This window comes from Dipodomys merriami, unplaced genomic scaffold, assembly GCF_024711535.1.
Source record: "Dipodomys merriami isolate MVZ:Mamm:240054 unplaced genomic scaffold, mDipMer1.0.p SCAF_50, whole genome shotgun sequence".
Classification (NCBI taxonomy): Eukaryota; Metazoa; Chordata; class Mammalia; order Rodentia; family Heteromyidae; genus Dipodomys; species Dipodomys merriami.
Window position 1 is genome coordinate 8646572 of NW_027206069.1, and position 14595 is coordinate 8661166.

The 14595-nt window shown below is 43.7% G+C and overlaps 2 protein-coding genes and 1 pseudogene across 2 annotated transcripts; 2 read left to right on the forward strand and 1 right to left on the reverse strand.

Moving 5' to 3' along the window:
* The first annotated feature begins 63 nt into the window (after positions 1-63).
* Gon7 (GON7 subunit of KEOPS complex) lies at positions 64-2081 on the forward strand. Its single transcript, XM_069997693.1, has 2 exons — positions 64-308; positions 1520-2081. The coding sequence occupies exons 1-2, from the start codon at positions 101-103 to the stop codon at positions 1612-1614; spliced, it is 303 nt and encodes a 100-aa protein (XP_069853794.1). The 5' UTR covers positions 64-100; the 3' UTR covers positions 1615-2081.
* Positions 2082-4343: 2262 nt separating this feature from the next.
* On the reverse strand, positions 4344-10269 carry Lyset (lysosomal enzyme trafficking factor). The gene is made up of 2 exons (XM_069997692.1): positions 9821-10269; positions 4344-9431 (listed from the first exon to the last, which is right to left on the reverse strand). Exons 1-2 carry the CDS (start codon positions 9898-9900, stop codon positions 9020-9022), a joined length of 492 nt encoding a protein of 163 aa, XP_069853793.1. The 5' UTR covers positions 9901-10269; the 3' UTR covers positions 4344-9019.
* Positions 10270-10273: 4 nt separating this feature from the next.
* LOC138810539 (modulator of apoptosis 1-like) lies at positions 10274-11885 on the forward strand (annotated as a pseudogene).
* The last annotated feature ends 2710 nt before the right edge of the window (positions 11886-14595 follow it).

Sequence of the window (14595 nt, forward strand, 5' to 3'; positions counted from 1 at the left end):
AAGTTATCTCTCTGCTTTCTCCCGCCTGCGCCGGCCGCGGGCTCATTTCCGCTTCCGGTGGCGCTTCCCCGTGGCGCGCTCTTAAAGCGAAGCGGTCGCCATGGAGCTGGTAGGGGAGTACGTAGGGCCTGACGGGGAGCCTCGGCGACTACGGGTGACCTGCCAGATGTCAGGTGACGCCGATCCTTTCCAGAATCTGTTGTCGGGCGTAACCCAGATGAAGGAGCTAGTCGTCGAATTCTTCGGTTCCCTGGTCCAGCAGGAAGCGCAGGGCCGGGTGGCGGCGACCCCAGACGACGCGTTGGACGGTGAGGCTGCCGAAGCTCCCGGAGGGTGCGGCGGGGCGGGGCGCGGCGTCCTGGGGCCTTCGGCTGGGGAGCCCGTGAAATGACCGGTTAACTGACCGAAAGTGAGCCTGGGGTAAGAATTGAGCCCGTGATATAACCGACGGATTGACTGAAAGTGAGCCTGGAGTAAGAATTTCACCTAAAAATGATAGGCCCTGCTGTGCTCTTTTCTGAGCGAGCTATTTCTTCCTGAGGGTTTATATTGGGAGAAAAAGAGCAAAGCAAAACAAAAATGCATTCAACGCCTACTACTCTGTGCCAAGCGTTGGGCTGGAGAAAAAGTGAGATGGATTGTACTCAGTGTCCTCACACCACGAGGTGTGATGGGCAGATCCAATCGTTAAAGAAGGAAAATCAAATCTTTGAGGGGTTCTTTCACTGTGGCAGAGATGGTCGAGGAAGGCCAGTCTAGAGAGAGCATGGCTTTTTAGCTGGGTCTTGGTAAACGAAAATAGTTTTGTCAGGTGTAAGAAAGAGTGCAGCCTAGTAGGGAGGGACAGCTTCTGCAGATTGGGACAGACTTCAGTCTTAACCCAGAGGCTCCCTTCCTGTGTTTTTCTTTTACTTATTTTTGTTGTTTTAAGTAGTTATGCAAAGAAGTTTCCACTCATCCTGTCAGATTATGAGTAAAATGCACCAGTATCACCCCTTTCCATTGTTCTCTCCTCTCCTCCTCATCTTTCCCAATTCCATTCATACCCTCAGGTTTGGTACTTCTTTTACGTAATGTACTTCGAATATAATGCCTTGTCCCAGTTTTGTAAATGCAATTTGAAGGTGGAACCATTAATGGAATGATAAAACTCCATTAATTTTATTTATTTTGTCTTAAATCAGAACTAGGTACCTTGTGTCCCAGAGCTTAAACTCTGTACCTAAGCACCTGCACTCTTGTACTCAAGGCTAGTGCTCTACCACTTGAGTCACAGCTCCAGTTCTGGCTTTTTGTGGTTATTTGGAGAAAATACACAAGGACTTTCCTGCCCAGGCTGGCTTCAAACTCTGATCCTAAGTTCTCAGCCTCCTGAATAGGATTAAATAATATATAATCTTTTAAGATGAGAATAGTTTTATTAATCCTGAAAGTTAAATGGTCTCATATCAACCATTTTAGCTGTCAATATTTCTTTCATTCACTGAACATGTCATACAACAAATATTTATTTTAAAAGGTGATGATGAAGATGATGCAGAAGATGAAAATAACATTGATAAGAGAAGTAACTCAGACGGACCATCTGCAAAACGACCCAAACCACCATCTTAGTAATAGCATTTATGAAATTCAAAAGACTTCTATTGAGCTGGGCCAAGTAGAATGCATTGCCTGTATTCTCAGCTATTCAGGAGGCTGAGGCAGGAAGATTGAAAATTCAAGGCCATCCTGAGCTATGTAGCAAGACATTGCCTCAAAAAAAAAAAAGACTACTACTACATCTTACATCCTATTCACACTGATATTTAAGGGAGCTATTTAAGGGAGCTTTGCGCTGTAGTTTGGGAAAACATGTATTTTGCTCTCTTGGAACAAGTTTATCAGAGGAAAAATTTTGTTTTTTACCAGAGGAAGATAAATGTTTGGGACTGCAGTCTGTTGTCTTGAGTGAGAAATTTCAGGCTGTAGAAATAACAGAATACTTCATGATGTATGAAATCTTCCAAATTGGCTACTGAATGTTTATCATTGTGTTATTTTTTTAAATACTGTATTAAAGTGTGTGATATATCTTTTAACTTCTGTTATAAAAAGTACACGTCCAGCTGGCTGAGATCTGAGGATTGTAGTTCAAAGCCAGTCCAGGCAGGAAAGTCTTATCTCCAATTAACCACCCCAAAACTGGAAGTGGAGCTGTGCCTCAAGGTTGGTAGAGAACTAGCCTTAAGCAAAAGAGCTCAGAGACAGCCTAAGCCCTGAGTTCAAGCATCATGACTGACCAAAAAAAAAAAAAAAAAAAAGCCAGGCTTTGGCAATTCAAATCTGTAATCCTAACTATTCAGGAGGCTGAAATCTGAGGATCATGGTTCAAAGTCAGCCTGGGCAAGGATGTCCATGAGACTTATCTCCAGTTAACCACCAGAATATTGGAAGTAGAGCTATGCCTCAAAGTAGTAGAGCAGCACTAGCCTTGAGCAAAAGAGCTCAGGGACAACAATGCTAAGGTCCTGAGTTCAAGCCCCATGACTGACAATAATAATAACAATAACAACAATAATAATAGCAGAGTAAGCTAGGCACACTATTGGCTCATACCATAATCCTACCTACTCAGGAGGCTGAGAGGATGGTGTTTTGAAGTGATTCAGGGTAGACAAGTCTAAGAGACTCTTCAGTTAACCAAAAGGCTGAAGTAGGGGATTGGCACAGTGGTAGAGTGCCAGCCATGAGAGGCCCTGAGTTTAAGGCCTAGTACCAAAGTATGTGTCATGGTTCATGAGTAATACTATTTTGGAAAAACTGGTGAGAGCAAGTGGGAGAAATTTTTTATACTAGGCATCAAAATATTAATTCTTTGTAAGTAGAAGGAAAACGAGTGAACAGACATACTAGGACTATGGGCAAACAAATCTAAGACTGATCTCCAACTAACCAGCCAGAAGTGGAGTTGTGGCTCAAGTTGCAGAGCACCAGCCTTGAGGAAAAAGGCTAAGAGAGAATGTGAAAAGCCCTGAGTTCAAGCCAGTACCAGAACAAAAACAAATAGTAGAACTAGAGCTGTGGATTAAATAAGTGGTACAGCACCAAGCATGAACCAAAAAATAAAAATTAAAGTGGATACTGGTGGTACACTACTAATCTCAGCAACTGGTAGATTGAAGCAGAGGGATCTTGAGTTTAACCTGTCTATATAAGGAGATCCTATCTCAAAAAATAAGGGCTGGGAAGGTGGCTTAGTGGTAGAGTGCTTGAGGCCCTGGGTTCGATTCCTCAGCACCATCTAAACAGAAAAAGCTGGAAGTGGTGCTATGGCTCAAGTGGTAGAGCTAGGGACAGCGCCCAGGCCCAGAGTTCAAGCCCCATGACCAACAAAAAAAAGGTAAAACCAAACAAGAACTGTTGAATCCTTTTCAAAACACTTAGTGGCTGAAACGTATGTTTCTATTGTGTTTGCCTGTTGTACTAAGGCACGTTTATTTTTATTTTTTTGCTGGTCCTGGGGCCTGGTCTAGGGCACCTTTTTGTTTATTTTTGGGTGTCTGTGCATGCACATACATACATATATGTATTGGGATTTGAACTCAGGGACTTACATTGTTACTTGATGGTTGGTGCTCTACCACTTGAGCCACACCTCCAATTCAGCCTTTTTGGTGCAGTTTTTGGGGCTTGAACTGAAGGCATGGGTGCTATCCCTTTGTTTTTTCACTCAAGGCTGTCAACTCTGCTACTTAAGCCATGGTTCCACTTCTGGTTTGGGGCTGGTTAATTGGAGATAAAGAGTCTCAAGGACAGGACTTTCCCTGTGCAGGCTGGCTTTGAACTGTGAACCTCAGATCTCAGCCTCCTGAGTAGCTAGAATTACAAGTATGAGCCACAAGCACTTGATTCTTTAATTTTTATTTATTTGTCGGTCATGGGGCTTGAACTCTGGGCCTCAGCTCTTCAGCTCAAGGCTAGTGCTCTACCACTTGAGCCACAGCACCACTTCCAGCTTTTTCTGTGTATGTAGTGCTGAGGAATCGAACCCAGGGTCTCATGCATGCAAGGCAAGCACTCTACCACTGAGCCACCTTCCTAGCCTTGGTTCTTTAATTTTTGACTGCTGTTTTGTAAGAAAACGCAATTCCTATTTGAACTTTTTGTACTTGGTAATTGAGAACTAAAGTTGAAAACTATCATAGAAATGAGCCACCAGCAATCGGCTAATGTACATGATGTTTCATTCAACAGTTTTACCAGGATTTCTCCTACAGATAACACATGCCCAAAGAGCTGTTTATAAAACTAGTTATTGCAATGTTATTCTTAGTAAGAATATATCCATTAGCAGAACACTAGTAAATAAAAATAATGGAATGATATTGTGTAGCTATTAAGACAAAAAGATATAGCCCAGTGTGCTATACAGGGATCACTGTACATTAAATGAAAACTAGAGCGATAGAGAATTGGGTAGAAGGCGATGACTGGAGAGTGTATGCTAGATGTTGTGTAGTCTGAAAGGATAGTCACGCTGTCCTGGGAAAAAGGAAGTAGGATCAGGAGAGAGGGGAGCTTCTCATTGTATGGCCTTTGGTTCTAGTTGCACCTAAAAAATTTTTTTTGTACAAATAGGTAAAAAGTTATTTTGAAACTTTCAAGTAATTTTTTTTTAAAGACAAGGCCTTGTTTTGAAACCCTTGCTGGCTTCAAAGTCTATCCCTCCTCCAACACAAACAACTTTTTTTTTTTTTTCGATGAGATTCTTTTTTTTTTTTTTAATTTTTAATACAAACAACTTTTAATTTTAAAAAGTCATGCTTTAAATTTAATAAGGGCAAATCAAGAATTAATACCCTGTCATATAAGTAATTCAGGGCAAAAAATAAAGTGAATTTAGACTTCAAAAACAAAAATAGGCCAGACTCTCGTGGCTTACACTATAATCCTAGCTATTCAGAAAGCTCAGATTTGAGGTTCACAGTTTGAACCTAGCTTGGACAAAAGGTCCTGGAGACTCTTATCTCTAATTATCAAAAAACGGGAAGTGGAACTGTGGGTCAAGTAGAAGAGCACTAGCCTTGAGCAAAAAAAGCTGAGACAATATCAGGCCTTGAGTTCAAACCATATTCACACACAGAAATCTATATTTCAAATCCAACTACTTTGTCAGAAGAGGAAGTAGAATGCAACTTCCATAGGCATTTGAGCAGAGTTAAATACGAAGAGGGGAGGTGTTGTTCATAAAATTGACATACTTAGCCTTATCCTTGAAAAACATGCATTACTCTCAAAGTATAAAATAAATTTCACATTGTTGCTGTAATTGTTAATTCTTAGGTGGCCTTTAGGATCAAGAGTGCTCTATTTAAAGAAAAAGTAGCAGCTTAGCCAGGCGCTGATGGCTCATGCCTGTAATCCTAGCTACTCAGGGGGCCGAGATCTGAGGATCGAGGTTCAAAGCTAGCCCGGGCAGGAAAATCCATGAGTCTTGTTATCTCCAATAAAACCACCAGAAAACTGGAAGTGTCGCTGTGGCTCAAGTAGTAGAGTGCTCACCTTGAGCTGAAGAGCTCAGGGAAGAGCACCCAGGCCGAGTTCAAGGCCCACAAAAGTAGCAGCTTGTATTAAGACATTGATAGGCCATGGCGATGTAGTTTTACGTAGAAGTGTACTTTCAAAATTCTGGTGGGAATAGAAGTAGTTTGAGTGTTTTTATAGGCTCTCAGTATTGGTTTCAGTGCTCAGGATTGAAATTATATGCTATAGTTGGAAAAGAGTGGCTTATATTTGGCATTTTGATGGTTTAGAAATTCATGATTGAAACAAAATTTTCTTTAGGGCCTTAGGAATGTTTTAAAACCTTGTTATATGCGTATGTTTTTTTTCCTCAGCATCAGTAGGAAAATTCCTATTGTGACCAGTGTCACAGTGTCACAAAGACTATTAATAAAGAGCCATTTTTCTTGAAGAAAATATATCACTACATTCTGGAATCTGAAAGAGGTTAATAACTACTTTTAATAACTGACAACTAAACAAATGATATGTTATGCACTTAGTAGCAAATACTAACTTCTCAAGAATGAACTATACTGTTTTGCCATCTAGCAAGAAAAGTATACAAAGCAAAAGACAAAAATGTTTTTTAAAAAAGAGAGAGAGAGAGAAGTGTACATCAGTAATTACATACTGGGTACCTACTGTGTTCCTGGCACAGTTGTAGATATGGGACCTAGGGACCTACATCAGTAAGCAACAGAACCCCAGCCTTTGTGGATTTAAGATCTGACACATTATGTAGCATATGACATCAAGTCCTATGGAGAAAAGTTAAACAGGGAAGAAGGATTCTTCCTTTTAAATAGGGTAGTTTGAGCAAACATTTGAAGAAGGTAGTGCAACAAGACAGGTCCTAGCATCAGGCTAGGCACACATAGTGCAGAGGCTCTGAGTTAGGGTGTTCTACCAAGTTCAGGAATCATCAAGATAACCTGGACATCAGTGGCTCAGGCCTATAATCCAAGCTACTTAAGAGGCTGAGATCTAAGGATTGTGATTCCCATGAAAGTCCAGGAGACTCTGATCTCCAATTAACTACCAAAAAAGCTGCAAGTACAGCTGTGGCTCTAGCAGTAGAGTGTTAGTCTTGAGCAAGAAAGGTCAGGGACGCCGGGCGCTGGTGGCTCACGCCTGTAATCCTAGCTACTCAGGAGGCTGAGATCTGAGGATCGCGGTTCAAAGCCAGCCCGGGCAGGAGAGACCGTGCGACTCCTATCTCCAATAAACCACCAGAAAACCGGAAGTGGCGCTGTAGCTCAAGTGGTAGAGTGCTCGCCTTGAGCTGAAGAGCTGAAGGACAGCGCCCAGGCCCAGAGTTCAAGCCCCACGACCGACAAAAAAAAAAAAAAAAGAAAGGTCAGGGACAGTGTCTAGGCCCTGACTTCAAGCCCCAAGACCAGCACACACACACAAAAAATCATCAAGATGACCAGTTCGACTAAAATAGTCTACAGCACAAACAGTAGAAAATTAAAGGTATGTCATGTTAAAAACTTCATTTGTATTCTGAGGAAAATTCAGGAGGACTTGAGAAGAATAACATTTTAAAGTATTCCTGGCCACTGGATTGATGAGTCAAGCAGGTTTTGGTGTGTGGACATTGGCAAGTGATTTTTTTCCTTGATAGTTCTAATGTGTACAGCCAAGCAGGTTTTGGTGTGTGGACATTGGCAAGTGATTTTTTCCCTTGATAGTTCTAATGTAGACAGCCAATTTAATACCTATTCATATTGCTGTAGACAAAAAAAAAAAAACACTAATGAATGATGACTCCCAATCATGGTCCAAAAGTATATGAGATTTTAAATATTGCAGATTTTATAAAGTGATCACACATATTTACCTATTGGCTCTCTTTTTTTTTTTTTTTTTTTTTGCCAGTTGTGGGCCTGAACTCTGGGTCTGGGCACTGTCCCTCAGCTCTTCAGCTCAAGGTTAGTGCTCTACCACTTGAGCCACAGCGCCAGTCCTGGCTTCTCTGCTTATGTGGTGCTGAGGAATTGAACCCAGGACCTCATGCATGCAAGGCAAGCACTCTACCGAGCCACCTTCCCAGCCCCCTATTGGCTCTCTTAAGACAAGGCTTATCAAATTATGATAAACATAATGCTGTCACGATAGAACAGTGTCATTAGTGAAACAGTAAAATGTTTTCATGTATTAACATAACTCAATAGCCAGGCATTGGTGGCTCATGCCTGTAAACCTAGCTACTCAGGATGCTGAGATGTGAGAATCAAGGCTCATTTTGGGCAGACTGAGCCAAGAAACACTTCTCCAATTAACTGCCAAAAAGCTGGAAATGGAGGTATGGCTTAAGTGGTAGAGTACCAGCTGAAGTAAAATCTGAGCAAAAACTTGAAAAGTTAGGCTCAAGCCTTCAGTACCAGTTTAAAAAAAAAAAAAACACCCAGAAACTGTTTAGCTCATCCAGAAAAGAATCTAGTAATTTTCCTATTTATATTGGTACCATACAGAAGTGCAAAGGAAGTACAAGGATCACATCTTCATGGAAGTACCTAACCTTGGGCCATAAAGAACGAGGGATGATGAAATGGTAGCATTGGAAAGGTATCATGTTCTTATAAGTACTAGCCTAAATTACCTGAGATATTTTCCTTTGACCATATTATCTCCCCATCTTTGATGTACAAGTTACTTCTAGATTTTTTTTTGATTTTTAAATGTTAGTCTTCCCAAATAATTCTTTAAAACTAATAGCAATAATGATTTAGGTAGCCATTATCCAGAGCAAATTGTTGTCAAGACAACTATCATGATTGGGGTTTAGCTCTGCTGTACAGTGTGCGTGGTTTTGTCCCTAATATCAAGAAAGAATGAAAGAAAAACACCTCAGTAATTTATACTAGCTCTTCACAAGATGAAAGCAAGCAAGCATAAACATTTGGCTTAGCTACAACAAAATAATGATGTTTTAGTATGATATGAAGAATTTTAAAGCAAAGTAATTGTATAAATTTTATGACCATGGTTGGACCTTTTAACACAACACAATGGGAATGTTCATATTTTTTCCCCCAAAGGAAAAATTTATGAATCACCACTATGTTGTACAGTAGAGCAGAAACATGAGTTCAGATACTTGTTCAAGTTTCTAAGGACTGAAAATAACAAAGACAATATTACTTCCAAAATCTGAAGTCACTGACATGATTTTGTATGTTATGTCAGGTCAGGCTTTACCTAAAAAGTCATTATTCAGATATAATTCCACAAGTGGTGCTGTGGCTCAAGTGGTAGAGCGTTCACTTTGAGCTGAAGAGCGCAGGGACAGTGCCCAGGCCCAGAGTTCAAGCCCCACGACCGACAAAAACAGATATAATTCCATGTCACATTTAAAAAACCTCTACCCTACCACAACTTCCTGAGATCTGTGGAGAAACTGCAGTCTTGTGATCAGACTCCATAAAGTACTGGCAGTTTTGTAATCATAAAGAAAAACGGACAGAGTTCATGTGTCAATCAGGTGGAGTCTGCTGATCTGATTAGAAGCCTTGACAAATGCCTGATGGCGATTGCAAATAACTGCCAAACATATGGGGATGATACAGTAGCCCACAGTTTTGGGATCAGCTCTTGTACAAGAATAAAGAAACAAAAACATCTGTAAGTAAGGTATGAGAAAAATAACTGTCCACAACCAAAAAGGCAGGGAAAGTAACCGAGCTTTCAAGGAATGTGTCCATGTAGTTCCTTCCCGGGGCTCCTCTGGGTGCTGTTGAATGTGTTCCAAAGCCAGTCTGTTGTAAGTCTCATTGATTTCGAAAACATAGTAAAATGCTGCTGCACTTGCTAGCAGATAGAGTCCGACTCCAATCCATCCCATCCGCTGACGGAAATTCATCATTCTCCATGCTCTGTGACTTAAAAGAAAAAATCCAGTTGAGGTTTAGTAGTGCCGCCATGGCAACTATTGCAATGCACTTGCTTTATAGCCTATGGTATATATGTGAAATAGCCACTATCACATTTAAGACAAATTTGTATTAAATGCGAACAGCTTACAAATGGCTTTATGTAATAGCTAGGAGCAAGTAGGCACTGCTTTCAGTATATCTTAAGTTCTGCTTAAACCTTACAGTACACCATCCCCTCAGAAATTAGAATTACACTAGTTTCCTGGGGACATTCCACTTCTGTGGTTGAAATGCCATCTAGTTTAACAGCTTCGCTACTGACCGGAGCAGTGGGTTCTACATGTTAATCCAGTATCGGAGCCCCCAAGTTAAGACAGCAACTCTGAGGCACTTACAGTGGTCCCGAAAATCTTCCTGTTCCCACGGCAAGCGTTACAGAGTCACTCAGTTCTGAATAATCGGGTGGCTTTGGCATTTCAGAACAAGCCACCACAAAAGTCCCCTGGGTCGCCTGGCTTGGGGGAGGGCGAGCGTGGCCAGCCTGGCGCACAGGCTAGTGGTGATTAAGGACGGCGTGACTGCGGCGGTCACGAGGCGGCCCGGCCCTGCTCCGAGCCCCAGGCTGGGTCCCTCGGCCCGGCGGGAAGCACCGGGTCACTGGGGCCTCGCCGGCCCCGCCCCCTGCCGCGATCAGACCTACGCAGGTGGCGCCTGAGCGGAACCTCGCCACCCTGCAACGTCGCGAGCGCAGCGCCCACGAGGGCTGCCGGCCAAGACCGCCTGCTAAGACGAGCTGGTCCCGGGTCTCACCTTCCTGCCCCGAGTGGCCCGCCCGCTCGCCGTCCCGGATGCCGCCGCAGTCGGGACTTCCGGCTCGAGCCGGAAGCGCGTGCTCCGCACCCAGGGTCGCCCCTCGTGACGTCAGGGGCGTCGCCCGCGCGGGCGCGTCGGAAACACCTGTAACTCGGGGTCCAGGAGCGGGCGGGACCCGCCGGCGGCGCGACGGCGAGGATCCACCCTTGAGGCCCCGGTGACCCGGACGTGGACAGCTTACCTGACGGCTCTGTCCTCGCCGGCTGCTCGGCCGCGGCAGGTTCGGAGACCGGCGTGGCTGACTGAGCGGGATTACTGGTGCACTGCGGTAGGCGGCTGCGGCCAGGTCGAATTAGAGCTTGAGTCTGTTTCCCTGGGCACCGTGACACCGAGGCTGGTAGAAGACTGGCACAGGGGCTGGATTTGAGCGCTCGGAGAGGTCTGCGGGCTGCCGGCATCCCTGAGACCCGCGCTGTGGCAGTGATGGAGGACGCTCTGCGGGCTGGTCCCGCTCCCGTGCGCCAGGACCGGCTGCTTGGGAAGACATTCCGGAGGGACGAAAACAGGAATGTAGCCACAATTGGGTTTACCGGGGAGATGAGTCATACGCTGATCCCTAAGGAAAAGGAGAGTGATCTTTAAACCACCTGACCCTGATAATGAAATTTTCAGCAGATTAAATGAGGTTTTTTTTTGTTGTTTTTTTTTTTAAGGTAGAGGACATGACAGTGGGTGAGTTGGTCAGAGCTTTTGGGTGTGGAAATGACCCTTTTGTCCTAGGTAGGGATAAGCTATCTGAAATGTAAGCCTCTATGTTAGCACAGGCATTAGATGAGGCCTTTCAGACTACAGTACCTGAAATATCAAAAGCTGAGAGTATTCTCAGGCAGTAATCCTCCACAACCAAGCAAAGAGGAATATGGACCCTGGATATATCATACTACTCAGATGATGAAGACATGGCAGGTGTCAGATGCAGAGAAAATTAGACGATTAATCTAGAGTCTTCATGCCTGTGATCCTAGCTACTCAGGAGGCTGAAATCTGAGAATCGAGGCTCAAAGCCAGCCTGGGCAGGAAAGTCCGAGAGACTCTTTGTAAGGTCCGCTCCTGGATGGCCAGCAGACTCCACCCTCCTCTCAGCAAAGTCTCCACCCAGTACCTGCGATACCTAGGCAATTGGGACACCTGGAAGAGGTCACATCTGCATCCACTGAGGTCACTTCTGAATTTGATGTGGCCACACCTTTCTCCGCCCATACCCTACATAAGGCCTAGTGCTGGCCCAGAGGCTCTCGCTGCTCTTTTCTAGCTCTCTCTGCTCTTTTCTAGCTCTTTCCTCCCTTTTGCCAGCCACGTGGAGAGCCAACCTTGCCTGGTCCCAGCAGGTCTACTGAATAAACCTACCCCTTACCTGAATACCACGTGCGTGGTGCAGTTCTTACTCGGCTACCTCTTTTTAAAAACCTAACACTCGCGGGGCGCTGGTGGCTCATGCCTGTAATCCTAGCTACTCAGGAGGCTGAGATCTGAGGATCGCGGTTCAAAGCCAGCCCGGGCAGGAGAGACTGTGAGACTCCTATCTCCAATAAACCACCAGAAAACCGGAAGTGGCGCTGTAGCTCAAGTGGTAGAGCGCTCGCCTTGAGCTGAAGAGCTGAGGGACAGCACCTAGGCCCAGAGTTCAAGCCCCACGACCGACAAAAAAAAAAAAGAAAAAAAAAAAAAGATAAAAACCTAACACTCTTTTTTTTTTTTTTTTGATCCAGTTGTGTGGGCTGAACTCTGGGCCTGGGCGCTTCCCTCAGCTCTTCAGCTCAAGGCTAGCGCTTTACCACTTGAGCCACAGCACCACTTCCGGCTTTTTTCTGCTTATGTGGTGCTGAGGAATCGAACCCAGGGCCTCATGCATGCTAGGCAAGCGCTCTACCACTGAGTCAACTTCCCAGCCCAAATCTAACACTCTTATCTCCAATAAACCACTAGAAAACCGGAAGTGGCACTGTGGCTCAATGGTAGAGTGCTCGTCCTGAGCTGAAAAGCTGAGGGACAGCACCCAAGCCCAGAGTTCAAGCCCCACAACCGACCCATAAAAAAGTCTTCGAGGCCCAGCATTTGATAATATTTGTACCCTCCAGATAAATAATCCTTCAATTACAGTCTCTGAATGCTTGTAGACTCTTGAGAGACTATTTGGTGTGGTCAATAAGCCTAGAGAGTTTCTGCAAGTTAGGGATCTAAACACTAATAGGAAGAAGGGGGCTGAGAATGGGGCTTAATGGTGGAGTGGTGGAGTGTTTGCCTAACATACATGAAGCCCTGGGTTCAATTCCTCAGTAGCACATAAACAGAAAAAGCCAGAAGTGGCGCCGTTGCTCAAGTGATAAGAGTACTAGCCTTGAGCAAAAGGAGCTCAGGGACGGTGTCCAGGCCCTGGGGTCAAGCCCCAAGACTGGCAAAAAAACACACAAAGAAAAAGGAATGATGAAGAAAAGTTGTCTGCTCATGTACCTTTCTTGTTTCTGTGCCTATTCAGTGTCTCCTAAATTTGTCATTCCACTGATACTGAAATTCCACCCTGTGGAGTTTTTATCATACAAAGTTGTCAAAAGGCCCGCGGTTCCAAGTGCACAGTTCTTTGAGAGGAAAACCAAGGTTCAGGTGTACTTGCTGTCCAGATCTCACTGAGATGTTTGATTTTTAACAGCTGCAGGTGTTCTAGTCATGTGTGACCATGTTGTGTCACTAGTAGTTTTTAGGTATGGCCCTGCCTTTATGATGAATAAGCTATGGTTAACTTTAAGTCATTTTCTGTGTGAATCAGAATTACTGTAATCAAAATAAAAGTAGTTGAGGCTGACAAGTCTGCAACAATGTTTAACTATAGATTCTGATGTGCTTTGAAACATGGTCGTTATGAAATTGTAGTTGTGAACATGTAAAATAAAGGAATACTGATAAAATGCCTTTTTAAATCTATTTTCTTTACATAAGGGTCCAAAAGATTTCACTTAAACAAAGGTTTTCAAAATATAAATCTCAAAACCACTGAAGTTATACAGACATAATATTTTGGACTCTTTTCTTGGTGCCAAGCAGGTAGGAAGTCATTTTCTAAACAAAGGAATGAAACAAGACCCTGTGTAAATTAGAACAAGTAGTAGGTCTGGATATATAGTATTTCCTTATCTCAGTGACATTTTAGTGCTGTCATTTGTGTTTAGTTCATGTGATATCATAAATAATTTTTAAATGAGTCACATTGTCCATTTCCAGTGACATATATTTTGTTGTGTTTTGCAGTACTGGAATTTGAGCCCATGTCTAGCACTTGATCGAAGTTCCCAGCCCTTTTGATTGTGTTTTGTTTAGCTTTGCCTGGACTAACATCAAACTCATCAAGATCCTTCTGCCTCTGCCTCTGCCTCTGCCTCCCAAGTAACTGGGAATGCAGGCATGTACTACCAGACTTGGCCCATTTCCAGAGTCCTCAGTCCTAATCTGTGCTGCCTTCTTTTTTATTTTTGCTGTACTGGGAATTGAACTTGGGGCCTTCCATTTAATAGGCAAGCATACTACTGTTTAAGCCACAAACCATTTTGCTTTTAGCTTTTTTTTTCCAGATAGGATCTGGGATGTTACCCTCTAGCCTTAGACCTCAATCCTGCTTCTGTCTTCCTTGCAAGTAGCTGAAATTACCAGCAGGCATGTACCACCACACCATTTGAAGTTTTTAGTGAAAAATAAATTACAAAGAGAAAGGGAAGATGGCCTGTCAGCAAGTCACGAAAGCTAGTCTGAATGAGCCCCCAGGGGTGGTAGCTATAATTTGAGCTATAGAGTAAATAACATAATACTGAGTCATAACACAAAGTATAAAACATCCATGAGGGGCTGGAAAAGTGGCTCAGTTGGTAGAGTGCTTGCCTTGTATGCATGAGGGCCTGGGTTTGATTCCTCAGCACCACATAAACAGAAAAGGCCAGAAGTGGCGCTGAGGGACAGAGCCCAGGCCCAGAGTTCAGCCCCTATGACTGACAAAAAAGTTAAAAAAAATCCATGAATTCATGCTGATGTAAATAAAGGGTGACTAAATAAAGATGGGAGAAGAATTCAAGAGTTCTTTAACAGAATTTCAAATAACTCATGCCCCTTTAGAAGTTTCTGGGCTGGGAAAGTGGCTTAGGGGTACAGTGCTTGCCTAGCATGCATGAAAACCCTGGGTTCAGTTCCTTAGTACCATGTAAACAGAAAAGGCCAGACATGGCACTATGGCTTAAGTGGTAGAGTGCTAGCTTTGAGCAGAAGAAGCTCAGGGACAGTACCCATGCCCTGAGTGCAAGCCCCAGGATTGGAA

Excerpts from the sequence above, each read along its gene's own strand:
- Gon7 (XM_069997693.1), top strand. The coding sequence starts at position 101 with ATGGAGCTGGTAGGGGAGTACGTAGGGCCTGACGGGGAGCCTCGGCGA. Across the intron at positions 309-1,519 it reads CCCAGACGACGCGTTGGACG|GTGATGATGAAGATGATGCA; the intron begins GTGAGGCTGCCG and ends TTATTTTAAAAG.
- Lyset (XM_069997692.1), bottom strand. The coding sequence starts at position 9,900 with ATGCCAAAGCCACCCGATTATTCAGAACTGAGTGACTCTGTAACGCTT. Across the intron at positions 9,432-9,820 it reads GGAAGATTTTCGGGACCACT|TCACAGAGCATGGAGAATGA; the intron begins GTAAGTGCCTCA and ends TTTTCTTTTAAG.